Source organism: Peromyscus leucopus, chromosome 1 (assembly GCF_004664715.2).
Source record: "Peromyscus leucopus breed LL Stock chromosome 1, UCI_PerLeu_2.1, whole genome shotgun sequence".
Lineage (NCBI taxonomy): Eukaryota > Metazoa > Chordata > Mammalia > Rodentia > Cricetidae > Peromyscus > Peromyscus leucopus.
In genome coordinates this window covers 178,887,115-178,903,057 of record NC_051063.1, presented here as the reverse complement: position 1 = coordinate 178,903,057, position 15,943 = coordinate 178,887,115, and the positions used below count along the sequence as shown (strand labels likewise).

General features: G+C 40.1%; 1 protein-coding gene across 1 annotated transcript in view; it reads right to left on the bottom strand.

Moving 5' to 3' along the window:
- Positions 1 to 7,872: 7,872 nt before the first annotated feature.
- LOC114703956 (bile salt sulfotransferase 1-like) overlaps positions 7,873 to 15,943 on the bottom strand; it is a 49,079-nt gene continuing 41,008 nt past the window's right edge. The window contains exons 5-6 of the mRNA XM_028885002.2: positions 14,624 to 14,801; positions 7,873 to 8,088 (exon numbers count right to left, since the gene is read on the bottom strand). Coding sequence (XP_028740835.1) covers positions 7,976 to 8,088; positions 14,624 to 14,801 — 291 coding nt within the window. The 3' untranslated portion in view covers positions 7,873 to 7,975. The remainder of the gene's footprint in view (positions 8,089 to 14,623; positions 14,802 to 15,943) is intronic.

Here is a 15,943-nt window from a genome sequence, read left to right as displayed (position 1 = left end):
CAGCTGCAGATTCATCCCAGTTCTGGGCTCAAGCAGACTCTAAGTCTCCATGTCTACAGACAGAGCCATTATTATTATTATTATTATTATCATTATTATTATTATTATTATTGTTGTTGTTATTATTATTATTTTGAGACAGGGTTTCTATGTGTAACATTCCTATCTGTCCTGGAACTGGCTTTGTAGACCAGGCTGGTCTTGAACTCACTAAGATCCTCCTGCCTCTGCTTCCCAAGTGCTGGGATTAAAGGTATGTGCCACCACTGCCTGGCTCTAGACAGTGCCTTATATCTTGACTCCACAGAGCCCTTAGGCCCCTGTACCTACCCATATGCCACTTCCTGGTGCTTTGGTCTTGAGAAGGCTTAACTGGAGCAAAGAAGAGATGGCACTTCAGGTGAGGAATGATGACTCTGGGGCATTTTTGAATGTAGGGTGTGGGTCTCTGCCTGCTGTATGCTTCAGATCCCCGGCCTAGGATCTTGTGTTAGATCCCTCCTTTTCAATGCACCTCACCATAGTGGGTGTGGCCACTGAAACAGCACCTGGTCCTCCGTGCCCTATGTACTTCAGAGATCATGAGCTCCCTGGGCTATGGGTTTTGTATAACTGCTTTTCTGATAATGTTCATATTAATCTATGAAGCACAGCCGATATTAATGAATGCTTGGGTTTGTGAACTATGGAGGCAATGGGAAGCTGGACATGGATCTTAAGCAGATACAGCAGAATGGGAAGTAGGTTGATAACTCCAGCAGTAGGGAGGCTGGGCCTGGGGAATTTCCTGAGATGTTGTTGGTCAGATTTCCACCTGGTGCTGCTCTGAAGTTCCTCAGATGGGTGGTGTTGTATCTACTCAGCACTGAAAGTTTTCCCATTTGTACTATATGTTTTAGATTTATTTATTTTATGTATACATTATGTGCTCATATATGTCAGAAGAGGTCATTCGATCCCCTGGAACTGGTGTTACAGTTGTTTATGAGCCACCATGTGGGTGCTGGTAATCAAACCTGGGTCCTATGCAAAAACAACAGATGCTCTTAAACTGTTGGCCATCTCTTCAGTCCTAAAAGTTGGCTTTTCCCCATTTTAGTTCTTTGGTGATTTGTTTGTCTGTTTTTTGAGACTGGGCCTCCTGTAATCTAGGCAGGCTTTCCAGGTGCTACAGAGTCAAGACCTTTCTCCAGCATTATTCCAACCTCCCAAGCAGTGGGTTACAGGCATACTGTACCAATCTGGTGTGTAGATGTTTTGAATGACCTATTTCAGTCAGTAGGGAAGCCCCAAAAATGGGGGCAACACGGGGAACAGACATTCTGTGTAGCACGTAACAATGTGCATTTTAATTTTCTGTTTCCAATGAGACTGTACATCAAGAACAAACACATGAGCTAGGTGTGGTGGCATATGCCTTTATTTCTATCACAAAGGAGGCAGAGGCAGAACAACGTCTGTGAGTCTAGGCCAGCCGAGGTTACATAGTGAGATCCTGCCTCAAAAACACAAAAACAAAACAAAGAAACAACTTCCCCAAACATAGACACAAACAATGCAAAACACAGCTCTACCAAACCAACTAAACAAAAAGTAAAACAATAACAAAAAGCCATGTCTCATGGCTCAGTCAAGACTTCAGCAAATTCCAGGCCAGTGTGGTTATGACTGACAGACACCCTGTCTCAGAAAAACAAGACCCAAAACAGGTTAGGGATTTGGCTCCACTGGCAGGGCATTTGCTTAGTAAATATCAATTATTGAGTTCTTAGGTGGTGGAGCCAAGTCAGTTTCCGTTTCCCAGTTCTCAGTATAAAGCAACACTCAGAAGCTGCTCAAGGAGAAAAGATTTACTGGTGGGCGTGGTCACTCACACCATTCATCCCAACACTTGGGAGGGAGGCAGTGTCAGGCAGGTCTCTGGGAACCTGTGGGATCCCTTTGGGTATCTAGGGAGCTCTAGGAAGTTGGAGCTTGTGAGACCCTGCTGCAAAACCAGGAAAGAAAGGCTGAAGCCGTCAAGGTCATGCCTTCAGAGGTTGTGACTGAAGAGTAGGTTGCATATAGAGAGAGTGGAACTGAGGAAGCCCAGAGTTGCAGGATTGCAGGATGGGGAATTGGGGAGTGAGTAGGAAGAGAGGGCCCAATAACCAGAGTGGACTTAAGCCCCAAGTCCTGTGACAGAATCCTAAACACCAGAACAGAATGTGGAAAGATGCAAGAGCCTACTGATTTCCAAGGTGAGTTGGGGCCTGGGGAATCTGAATGGATAATGTGGATGTCCCTCTCTTGTACAGGAATGGAGGTGGGCGAGGAAGAGTAGGCTTTTGGAAGCAGCCTGACAGAGTGAGTTCCTTCCCCCTACAGGTGTTGCTGGATATTGAACAAAGAGCTTCATGAAGAATAGACAAGCACTCTGTCAAACACAGTCTCTATAAGAGTGACAATTTTTGCCAGTTAATCAAAAAATAAATTTGGGAATGGAGAGAGGGTTCAGAGGTTAAGGGTGCTTGCTACTTTTCCAGAGAATGGGGTTTACAGCACCTATGTGTTTGTTTATGATCCACTTCTGCTCTCTATGTGCAGTTTATCAACATTTGCATATACACACCCAGACAAACTCACAGACAGAAATAAAATTAAGATAAAACTTTAAAAATAGGCCGGGCAGTGGTGACGCATGCCTTTAATCTCAGCACTCAGGAGGCAGAGCCAGGCAGATCTTTGTGAGTTAGAGCCTAGCCTGGTCTGCAGAGCCAGATCCAGGAAAATCACAAAGCTACACAGAGAAACTCTGTCTTAAAACAAAACAAAACAAAACAAACAAACAAACAAACAAAAAACTTTAAAAATGTTATTTTCTTTTTGAGATTATAATCACACTATTTTACATCTCTACTTCTTCATTCTGAACCCACCCATTTATCTCTTCTTGCCCTCCTTTGATTTCTTCATTAATTATTGTTATATGTGTATGTGTATATTCTTAATTATATAAGTACAACCTGTTCTATCTATATAATTTCCCTTGTATCTTTTCAAGGATACTTGTAAACCAAATTGTGAGCTCTACTGTAGGGAAGACTATTCCACCTGCTCTCAGCATTCCTTAGTTGTCTGTTGTTCTTTGTGTACAAGTTCCTATGTACAGTGTCCACTGTGTTCAGCTCATATTTAGGCAGCTCTGTTGGTGAGACTTTGAAGTTCCCAAAAATTACATTAAGATCAGATGTAAAAGAAGAGGCAGAAGAGAAAGTTCAGTGTACTTGATTTCATTTCTTAGCATGCACAATGTATCTCACAACCAATCAGTTTTACAGATCTGATGCTCTCTTCTGGCCTTGATGACTACCAGGCACACACATGGCACACAGAGATACATGCAGGTAAAACACATACCCATTAGGTAAACACAAGTCTTAAAAATTATTACTGCTCTTTCAGAAGACACGGGTTTGATTCCTTAAACCCACATGAGGGCTAATAACCATGTGTAACTCCAGTTCCAGGGGATCTGATGCCCTTTTCTTATTTCTGAGGGTACCAGCGACACAAATATATACGCTTAATTGCTTGCATGTCTTCCCACATTATTATTTTTTTATAATTATCCATTAATATATGTTTTTTTAGTTTGAAAGTTTTTTATTTTATTTTACAATACAATTCAGTTCTACATATCAGCCATGGATGCCCTTGTTCTCCCCCCTTTTGCCCCTCTCCCCTTCCCCCCAGGCCACACCCCATTCCCACCTCCTCCAGGGCAAAGCCTCCCCCGAGGACTGAGATCAACCTGGTAGACTCAGTCCAGGGAGGTCCAGTCCCCTCCTCCCAGGCCAAGCCAAGTGTCCCTGCATAAGCCCCAGGTTTCAAACAGCCAACTCATGCAATGAGCACAGGACCAGGTCCCACTGCCTGGATGCCTCCCAAACAGATCAAGCCAATCAACTGTCTCACCCATTCAGAGGGCCTGATCCAGTTGGGGGGCCCTCGGCCATTGGTTCATAGTTCATGTGTTTCCATTCGTTTGGCTATTTGTTCCTGTGCTTTATCCAACCTTGGTTTCAACAATTCTCACTCATTTAAACCCTCCTCTTTCTTGCTAATTAGACTCCCGGAGCTCCACCCAGAGCCTAACAGTGGATCACTGCATCCAGACCCCTCAGTCATTGGATGGGGTTTCTTTCTAGCATGACAATTAGGTTGTTTGGCCATTCCATCACCAGAGTAGGTCAGTTCGGGCTGTCTCTCGACCATTGCCAGAGTCTATTGTAGGGGTATCTTTGTGGATTTCTGTGGGCCTCTCTAGCATTTTGCTTCTTCCTATTCTCATGTGGTCTTCATTTACCATGGCCATCTATTCCTTGTTCTCCCTCTCTGTTCTTGATCCAGCTGGGATCTCCCGCTCCCACAGGCTCTCTTTCCCTCAACCCTCGCCAAAAACAAATATTTTTTTCTTCTTTTTTATTTTATTTTATTTTATTTTACAATACCATTCAATTCTACATATCAGCCACAAGTTCCCCTATTCTCCCCCTCCCACTCCCTCCCCTTACCCCCACCCCACCCCACATTCCCACCTCCTCCAGGGCAAATAAATATTTTTAAAGTAGTAAGAATATATGAAAGACAAAGAACAGTGGCTCTCATGTATGGAAACATCTGAAACTCACCAGTCTCTACACTAAACTAAAAAGTTGGAACAGAAATACAAGATAAATTTAAAAATGCAGTGACATCAGTTAGTATCTTTTCCTTGCTATAGCTGGAGCTGGTTTCATTTCCTCATTATGTTGTATTATGGACACTTTCTGCTGTTGGAATAGCTTCTTGTTTTCTTCATTTCTAACTTGTTAAAATAAATTGCCCATATGAATCCACACAGTGGAGTTTGAACAGTTTGTCTGTTAGGTTGAACTGCTGTCTAGGTATCAGCGGGAATCAGTGCCCCCTGACAGTTTTCTAGCCCTCAGTTAAGATAATTTCTTAGAACAATTTCTACCCAATCAACTTCTGTCTTCTGTTTTTTATCATATACCTGCTCAAGAGTGGATATTGCTGCCCTGGACCTCCCATCTGGAGAAGTGGTGAATGCCTGGGCTCAGACCCAGAGAGCTCTGCCCCTAGATCGCATCCCTGGCACCAGCCATTCTAGGGAAGACCTGCCCAACTTGGCCCCAGGTTCTGGCCATCTGGAGGATCCCCTCCACCCTCACCAGGAAAGTTCCCCTTCTCCAAGACCTCCAGCAGACCCTGCAATCTCCACCCCCTGTACCTAAGCCCATCCGGCCAGAGACCCCAGCCATTTCCTGAGACTTAGAGACAAGCCCCCAGCTCCCATCCTGTCCTGGACTCCCATCTGGAGAAGAGAGAGAGGCTTCCTGAATCTGTCAGCTCTGTCTGGACCAAGAGTGCTGATAAGACCAAGAACAAATCCACAAGGAGATAGGCAGACGTCAAGGCAGTAGTACATACAACAAAATGAAGAGCAATACAGCATCACCAGAACCTAGTCCTTCTCCAACAGCTAGACCTAAACATCACAAAATGGAGGAAGCAGAAGAAAGCAACCTTATGAATATATTCATGAAGAGGGTAGAGGCTTATATAGAAGAAATCAAAAATGAAATTGAGGAAAAGACAAACAAAAAATGGGAAGAATGCTATAAAAAAAACTAGAGGAAAGGACAAATAAAGCAGAAGAAAACAATAAAGCCCTGAAAGAAAATCATGAAAAAGCAATGAAACCAATGAAGGAAACAGTCCAAGACCTGAAAAAGGAAATAGAAAAATGAAGAAGACACAAACAGAGGGAATGCTGGAAATAGAAAATCTGAGTAAACAAACGGAAACTTCAGATGCAAGTATAACTAACAGAGAGGATCTCTGGCATGGAAGATATGGTAGAAGAAATAGATTCATCAGTCAACTAAAGCCAACAAAGTCATGAACCAAAATGTCCAAGAAATTTGGGACACCATGAAAAGACCAAACCTACGAATAACAGGGATAGAGGAAGGAGAAGAATACCAACTCAAAGGCACAGAAAATATATTCAACAAGATCACAGAAGAAAACTTTCCTAACTTAAAGAAGGAAATGCCTATGAAGATACAAGAAGTCTATAGAACACCAAACAGACTAGACCCCCCAAAAAGTCCCCTCGCCACATAATAATTAAACAACTAAATGTACAGAATAAAGAAAGAATATTAAGAGCAGCAAAGGAAAAAGGCCAAGTGACTTATAAAGGCAAACTCATCAGAATAACACCTGATTTTTCAATGGAGACTTTGAAAGCCAGAAGGACCTGGACAGATGTAATGCAGACACTAAGAGACCATGGATGCCAGCCTAGACTAATATACCCAGCAAAACTTTCAATCATCATAAACGGAGTGAACAAGACATTCTAAGACAAAGCCAGATTTAAACAGTACTTATCCACAAACCCAGCCCTATAGAAAGCACTAGAAAGAAAATTCCAACCTAAGGAAGTCAGATACACCCATGGAAACACAGGCAATAGATAATGCCACAGCAGTAAACCCCAAAGAAGAGAAGTACACACACACTACCATCAAAAAATAACAGGAATGAGCAATCAATGGTCATTAATATCCCTTAATATCAATGGATTAATTCACCTATAAAAGACACAGGCTTAAAAAATGGATATGAAAGCAGGACCCATTTTTCCGCTGCATACAAGAAACACACCTCAAATTCAAAGATAGACACTGTGTAAGAATAAAAGGCTGGGAAAACACTTTCCAATCAAATGTTCTTAAGGAGCAAGCTGGTGTAGCCATCCTAATATCCATCAAAATAGACTTCAAACTAAAATCAGTCAAAAGAGATCAAGAAGGGCATTACATACTCATCACATGAAAGATCCACCAATATGAAGTTTCAATTCTGAACATTTATGCCCCAACCACAAGGACACCCACATATGTAAAAGAAACATTACTAAAATTAAACCACATATAAAACTCCACACATTAATAGTGGGAGTCTTCGCCAGGCAGTGGTGGCACACGCCTTTAATCCCAGCACTCGGGAGGCAGAGCCAGGTGGATCTCTGTGAGTTTGAGGCCAACCTGGGCTACCAAGTGAGTTCCAGGAAAGGCGCAAAGCTACACAGAGAAACCCTGTCTCAAAAAACCAAAAAAAAAAAAAAATAGTGGGAGTCTTCAACATCCTACTTTCATCACTGGACAGATCTGCCAAATCAAAACTTAACAGAGAAATAAAGGACTTCACTGATGTTATGACTCAAATGGACTTACTCGATATCTACAGAATATTCCTTTCTAAGAAAAAAGAATATACCTTCTTCTCGGTAATTCCAACTTATTTATTTTTTGCCTGAATGTCACAGACTAAAAATTCCTTGCAGATTTGTGTAGTGTTCTGTTTTATATTTCAGAAATTAGAGGATAATTTTTAAGCTGGAATTGCATGATGCAAGTTGAACAAAACTGACAATGTAGAGCAAACCCCTAATGAAAGCAGCAAATATTTGATGACTCAAGACTCCAAGATTCAGGGCTACAGCGATGATTCACAGGTTATGTGCGCTGTACTACTCCTGTATAGGAAATGAGTTTAGTTCCTAAAATACAAGGCAGAGGGCTTCCAGCACATGTAACTGAAATTGATTGGAAACCAATGTACTGTTAAGGTCCCTAAAAATACTATACACAGAAGTGTACACACACACACACACACACACACACACACACACACACACACACACACAAATAAACCAACAAAAAATACAGAAAAACAACCACCACTACTCCACTATTACCAGTACTAACATACTGCTATTGTTACTACTAATAATTCATTTAAAAAACTCCACAATTCATTATCAAGATTTATTCTATGACAACATCCAACCATTCACATGTACAACAGCAGGAAATTAAATCCCACTGTCTATACATGATTCAAATGTTTTCAGAATTTATTCCCATGGAAACAGCCCTGGAGGGAAACCAGCCATTTTCTCTTGGAATACTTTACCAAAGGCTTCAGCTTGGGCTACTGTAAAGTGATTCTTCCAGTCCCCAACTATGCCTGGAAAATATGAAGAAGACACAAAAATGGGTTAATTATGATCTTAAACCTGCTCTCATTCTTTCCTTGACATGCTATTACCATGTGCTTGACAAGGACCACACATTTAATAAGGTGAAACTACCACTGACTCTGTGGAGAACACTTCTTATGCCCTGAAAAAATATGCAAACAGTTTTCTACCTCTGTAGAAATAATGTCAACCTTCTCCTATACCAACATATCAACTGAACAATCTAACAGTATCAATATTGGATCTACATTTTTATATGTCCAGATTATCCCTGCTGCTTACTACATGTGCTTCCATCACACCATCCAATGCAACAGAGTTTCTTAATGTGGTGGTATTTTGTTTGTGATCTAACAGAAAAATATTGCTTGAAAATCAGAGTATTAAGCTAAGCCACAAGTTAACCACAGAGGCTAGGCAGTGGTGGTACACACCTTTAATCCCAGAACTCATGAGGCAGAGTCAGAGGATCTCTGTTGAGTTCAAGGCCCTCCTGGGGTACACAAAATTGATGCAGTTTCAAGGAGAAACAGAGCCAGGCAGTGGGGGCACACACCTTTGTTCTCAGCACTTGGATTCTCATGCCTTTAGTTCCAGCACTAGTCATGTGGAGACAGGAAGTGATATGGCTGGGTGGAGAGAGTAAGATAAGGCAGGAGGAGAAAGTAGAAGGGAGTCTCAGCTGGCAATTTTCTTGTGGCTAGCTGCTCTGTTTCTCTGATGTTTCAGCTTTCATCTTGATATCTGTGTCTGGGTTTTTATTAATAATACCAGTTAGACTTCATGCTACATCTTATCTCAACTATCCAAACAGACTTCAATTGTTATTTCTACATTTTAGTGTTTAAATTAAAAGTTCTGCAAAGTATGCAAGCAACTTTTAAAAGGTCTTTTAAAATTAATTTTAATTATGTGTGAATAAGTGCATATGAATGCATGTGCCTGCAGTGGTTGAAGGCATTAGATCCCATGGAGCTGGAGATTCATCCTGTGGTGAGCTACTTGTCAGTCATCTTGATGCTTCCATCAGATATAGTGGACACAGCTACTGCCAGCTGAGGACATCCCAGAATTTCTATGTTCAGTTAGTGTGGTGTTTCATGATGCATGGAAATCTACATGATTTCACCCCCAGTCCTTTTTACCATACCTTGGTTTTCATCACTCCATTTCTGTAGGTCTTTAGATTTGGCCTCAGAGATCTCAAGTTGTCCAACTGCTTACATTGCATTTTGTGTTCCCTTAACCTGGAGTGCTGATGTCCTCCATATTCACTTCTTGTTATTTTGTTATTTTGTTTCCTTATTTATGTGACTGTAACTATCTCTTCCTGTCTTCCCTCCATGTAGAATTATGCAGCCCCAATCCTTGCTGTATTTTCTTTCGTGGCAGTGACACATTGATGAATTTCTTTTTTGTAAAGATTCCTGAAATATGTATCTAATATATTTGAAAAAATAAAATGTTTCTGATATTACCAAAAGCTTCTTTTATCAAAGATATAGATGATATAGATGTACAGAACATATTCAGTATGGAATTGCCGAAAGCATACATGAATGTGTGAGGAAAATATTGGCCTTGTTTCCACTGTGCTGATGAGGAAAAATTAGTCCTTTAGATGTTACCCAGCATGATAGTGATGGATATATCTTTTAAACCAAAAAGACTGACAATAGAAGTCATGTTTCTTCTTATCACATTACATTCTTTGTGTATCACAAAAGTTAACTTTAACTCCTCAATGGTATACACTAAATAAAACATAAAGAATTCATAATAAAAGGCAATTCTTAATACCCCATATTCCCATAATGTATCATTACTTGATATGACTGTAAGAGTGTCACCTGTTAAGATGGGACCCTATCAGCATCCATTACTACTCTCAGCTTTGTTATTATCTTCATCATTGGAACAAGTTTTGTTACTGTTTTCCACAACACACCTGGCTCCATGAGCCAGACTGCATGTTGAGCTACTGGAATCTCTGCAAATTCAATATGCTTGTCCACTGGATGAATCAGTCCAGATGCAAGAAACATGCCTTTTGAGATACACACATGAAGTTCTAAGTCCAACTATGTCAAAATCCTGTGCACATTGTAAGCATATATTTCACTTCATTTATTCTTGCTGGTGACGGCACATAAGATGCCAGGCGTGCTGCCAGCAGAGATTGGAGATGAGGGACCTGAGATTGTGGACCATCAATCCTCTGTATATTCCCCTCTGAATCTTCTGCTTAGCATGCCTTTAGAGGGCCAAGACAGAAGTACCTATGTGTCCCAAGGCCTTGCTTTATGGCATGCACACGTCATGTTCTCCATATAATTACTTCTTGTAATGCTAGTCTTTTTCTTTTATCTGATATTCATGTTCTGTGTTCCCAGGTCAATGGTGATTTCTGTGATACAGGAAAGGAGTGAAGTAAATTTCAAGGAAAATTATACAGAGATGATCACTCAGGCTGGGATTAAAGCAGTTATGCAGGTCATGGGAAAGAACCTGCAGACGGGAAAGCTTTTCAGGCTTGGATAAACTGTACCAAATGTGTGGTCACCTCTAGCACATGGTATGATGTGTATCAGCACACTGAACTCAAATTGGCCATGATGAATAATTCAGTTTCTGAGGCTATTCCAAGAGCATTGTGTAAAACTTGAGACCTAAGGGGTATTGGCTGAAGACTGTGGATGGAGTAACATATAGATGGGATGACAAATGGAAAGTGTGGAACCTTAGAATAGGAGAAAAATGGTGGCCTCCACCAAGAAAGAGAGATGGCAACTTTAATTCTGATATTTTGATTCCTCCTAAAGGAGTGTGGGGACAATGTGGCAGTGGTTAGAGGGATTGCTGCAAATTTATTGCATTCCTAAATTGAAAAGAGCTGCCAGGAAATGTGAGCTTCCTTTCATGGAAGCTCTGATAATTGAATCAGGTCTTCTGTTGTGGGATGTTCTGTATGGCAAATGTGTTGCTCTGATTGGTTAGTAAATAAAACACTGATTGGCCAGTAGTCAGGCAGGAGGAAGTATAGGCAGGACAAGGAGGAGAGGAATTCTGGGAAGTGAAAGGCTGAGTCAGAGACACTGCCAGCCGCCACCATGACAAGCCACATGTGAAGATACCAGTAAGCCACGAGCCACGTGGCAAGGTATAGATTTATAGAAATGGGTTAATTTAAGCTATAAGAACAGTTAGCAAGAAGCCTGCCATGGCCATATAGTTTGTAAGCAATATAAGTCTCTGTGTTTACTTGGTTGGGTCTGAGCGGCTTTGGGACTGGTGGGTGAGAGAGATTTGTCCTGACTATGGGTCAGGCAGGAAAACTCTAGCTACAGTCTTCCTTGGAATAGTTGGGATAAGAGGGACAAAAGTCACTGACTTGCAGGAACAGATTTCTTGTCTGAGGTCATTGTGGCCAACCAGTCATGGGACTTGGTGTTTGCAGAGGGCTGAGGAGAAACTTAGGCAGCTGCAGGATGTGTGAGAAGGAAATGGCTGTCTGGTATATTAACCACTGTTCTTATTTTTACCTTTTTTGCAAAATTCATGTTGCTATCCTCTGGGTCAAGTGCTCAGAAGATTGTATAATCATTAGTAATAAAAATAGATTATGTTTACTTTGGTGTTAAGCCTGTGATAGTTCCTGTGTTTAGTAAAAGATGATGAAGAATATATTGGTGATTTTTCTAAGAATAAATTTTGGAATCATGAGAATTCTCCGTATTGGGTAATTTTCCCTTTTCTTTCTGTTTCCCCTTGCTCATGAAAATAAAAGACTGAGGCTACCAAGGCAAAAACAGAAGCTGTAGCAAAAGATACTTAGCAACTGCAGAAGCCTGAAGTGACCTGTCAGTTTGCTTGAGCACTGTCTTTGAGTTGTTACTACGCCTTCCAGGTATCCCATCCTTTGGACCCCTGAAACTGCTAAGGCTGGTCCCCAGCACATACTTTCTAAAAACCTCCTCTAATTCACTGTGTCAGGGGACAGGATATTTTTAATGAATGGTGGCTTAATTTTTATTGGAAAGTGACTGCCTTATAGTTCTGGAAGATGCAGAGCTCACAAAAGGTTGTTGTCTAGACATTCCTTGACTTTTTTGGCATGTAGATAGTAGGCTTCTACCTAGGTCTTCTTTCCACTGTGTCTCAGATTAATGTCTTCTCAGACACCAGTAAAATTGGATAATGACTCAAGCACTCGTTTGAAGGAATATCCACTATGTAGTAATGAGGGTCAAACCCTTTGAAGTTTTTTAGAAGATATTTCCTCCCATGTGTCTTGATTGTGACAATGTCTTTTTAAATTTCTGTCAACTAAACAGTGGCTGAGTGAGGATGGACTTCTCACTGGTCTGCATTTTATGCATTATATAAATATTGAATCATAATTACTAAAATTGTCTGTGGAAAATTATTACTTGGAGCTAAAACCAGATTAATCCCATATAGGCATTTGATTGAATCCCCCAGGTAAAGAGTAACTCTTCAGAGTAGTTCTCCAGGGGCAACTAAAGTTGTCCTGAGAAGAGCGACCAAAGGACAGTGAAAATAGTTCTAAAAAATTCCTCCCACTTAAGGCCAGTATAGCACTTAACACAACTTTTCATGCATTAAGATTTAGGGAATTATATATTTAATGGTAAGTAATGACATTAATTTTAGTATTAATCTTTGATCTGCTCATACCTTCAAGATTAAAAAGGGAACCAATCTGATGTAGAAGTTGAGAAGACCAACATTATCCTCATGTATTTTATTCTTTCAAAAGTGTTTCCCAAAATATTGGTGTTGGCATTCTCTATAATGAAGTCATGAATCAGGGTGGGGATACAAATGAAGTTGGTCTCCCCTTCAGTGGCTTACAATGAGTGAGAGTACAAGGAAAATAATTCCAAGAGTAAAAGTTACCTTCAAAGGTGAAAGAAATGGATTTCATATATAATTACTATGATAGTTAAATTATGAATGTCTTATGGAGTCTTTTTTGACAGAAATTATATATATATATATATATATATATATATATATATATATATATATATATTCCTCCTACAATACATGAAACATGAAAAATAGTATGTTTTGAAAGAGACTAAACTAAAACCCCACTGTGGTATCATTCTAGAAGAATCTACAGAGAAAAAAGGAACTGTCAGTTGTCCTCATGGGATTGTGTCTTAAACTCTATTGCATCTCTTCCAGTGTGTCTCTGATAAAAACTTGGACAGTTTACACAGACTTTTTCTATTAAACAAGTCACTTCATTTCTTTTGCCATTTCATTAATGCCATTTATGTACACATACTCTTTTACCTCTACCAAATCCTGATTCATTACAGGAAATCCAAGAATGGGCAACTTCTCTTATGACATGAGACCTTTGGATCCAGTGCAATGTACTGTCTCCACAGAGTCTGGCGCACATAGGAAACTGAAGTTGTCAACATCAGTGGAATCTCTCACAGGCATAAGTCCTTAGTGTGCAGGTGACCATATTCTTGAGGTGACATGTATGTGTGTTCAAATGTTAGCCCAAACTTCATCTTATAAGAATACCAGGAGTACTGGGTTAAGTGCAATCCACTAACCACTTTACCTTAATTATCTCTATGTATATTCCTCATATCCTTACATTCTTTAAACCTGATCCTTACACTATAGGTTGGAGGAGGACTGAAGCTTAAGGCTGAAGCATGTAAATACTTGGAAGATGAAAATTTAACCCTCAACTCTCTGCTTCCTGCATATATACCCAAGTTCTTTACTCATCACAAAAGACCTGACATCTGATTCATTCTTTCTTCAACCCTGAGTCCCATCTAACCAATTTTCCAATAATTAAGTGTGGGTGAGACTCCAGGTGTGATTTATTCTGGCCGTCACTCCTCAACTTCAAAGCCATGAAACCCCATCTGTAATTTGCTTCCAGTATAGAAAGGCAGCACAGACATAGAGAAGATGGATATCCCAATCCCAAGACAACCAATTCAGAACAAGTTGAACAGATATGAGCCTGAAACAATCCAAATTTAGGTTGGATTTTAACACTGGATAAAAGTTCACTTAGTCCTTAGGAGTCTGAAATTAGCCTGATGTGGATCAGCAATCTTGACCTGCTAACATCTTTGCCATCAATTAACTGAAGTGGAATCTGTGGTTATCATTCTATATATATATCTTTGGTCCCATGCATTGAATATTTTATTTAAAGTCGAGCGCTATGATTCATGGAGTCTAACATAGCCTCATAGAAACAAATCTACTTTCTCATTTTACATTGAGGTTATTGGACAAAACCCTCTGAAATCCCAAGATTGCCTCCAAGAACAAATCACTCTTTTTGGAGTTCCTGATGCCCATCTCATTACCATTGAAAGATTCACCTGTAAGGTCTTTGAGAAACTAAGAGTGATGGGTAATGACTGATGACACATTCTCAACAATATTTTTAAAGTCCAATTGGAACAAAAATATGTTCTGACATATTTCGGAACTAAAAAGTCTCTTCACCTTTTCTCATGAGGACCGAAGGATTAGTATTCACATCTTGTGGTATGAGACTAAGATGAGACATTTTGTTTTCTTTCATGGCTTGTAATGAACTGTAGTTGATGATGAGATCTATTTCATCTGGCTCCAATTTCTTTCCTAGGAAATCACAGATCTTCTCTATGGTTCTCCTTGTGTCCTAAAAGAAGAAGAAAGAATAATGAGGATAATGAACAGACAGCTCTGAGAGAATAGATGCAGAGCGGAGAACTACAGATGGGGGATGAAAAATGGACAGGAAGAAAGAAATGGCACCATGAAATGAGAAATCATTGAATAGGATTTATGAAAGAAATAGGCCATTTAGAGAAGCCAGACATCACACACAGCATTTGCTCATTGATCTCATGTGCCTGATGTTGGGGCCCTAAAAGACAGAGTGTGGGATTTATTATAGAAAGGAGAGGATATTAGAGAAAAAATCTTGTGTAACTGAGGCTGTCCTCAAACTTATTTTGTAGAGAATGAAGACCTGAAACATCTGATCATCCTGCCTCCATCTATGAAGTGCTGTGTTAACACATGTGTGGTAACACACCCACTAAATGAACTGGGATATTTTTTCTTGAGACAGGATCTTGATATGGAGGGAGCCCTGTCTGGTGTGATGGAAGTTGCTATGGAAACCAGACTAACTGCAAATCAGACCTCAGAGATACATCTCCCTGGCTTTGCCTCCAAAGCGTTGGCATTACCAATGTGCACCATCATATCCAACCTGCCCTGAGATGTTTAAAGATACTTATAGAAATATTTCTAGAGAGTGATCAATGGGAATGAAGGCAATATCCACAAACAGTTTGATAAAGGCTCATGTCTACAGCAGATAACACCATTTCCTATGGGTAGCTGATAATAATACAGTTTCACAAAACTTTTGCAAAACTGTTCTCAATAATCTTTACTTGAGAAGTACAACTTGGAGATTTTATTTTGTTTTGAGTTAGGATCTCATGCTGTAACTTAGATGGGCATCAAAGTCTTTCTGCCTCAGATACCCATATTCTGGAAATAAAACTGCACTGCCACAACTGGCTCAATCCTAGTCATGTAAAGGTAGAACTTTGGAATGATGAAGACTTTGCTTGGAGTCCAATCTCCTCTTCTGGGTTTATAAAGATATCATTGTCTCAAAACTTTTAATATATATTTTACCACAGATTCAGTTAATATTTAATGTGAAAGTAAACAACCATGGCAGTAACTGAAAAGAATGCATTAAATGGTTGGAAAGAAGACTTATAGGAAACTGCACTAGCATGCAGCAGAGGAGGGTAATGA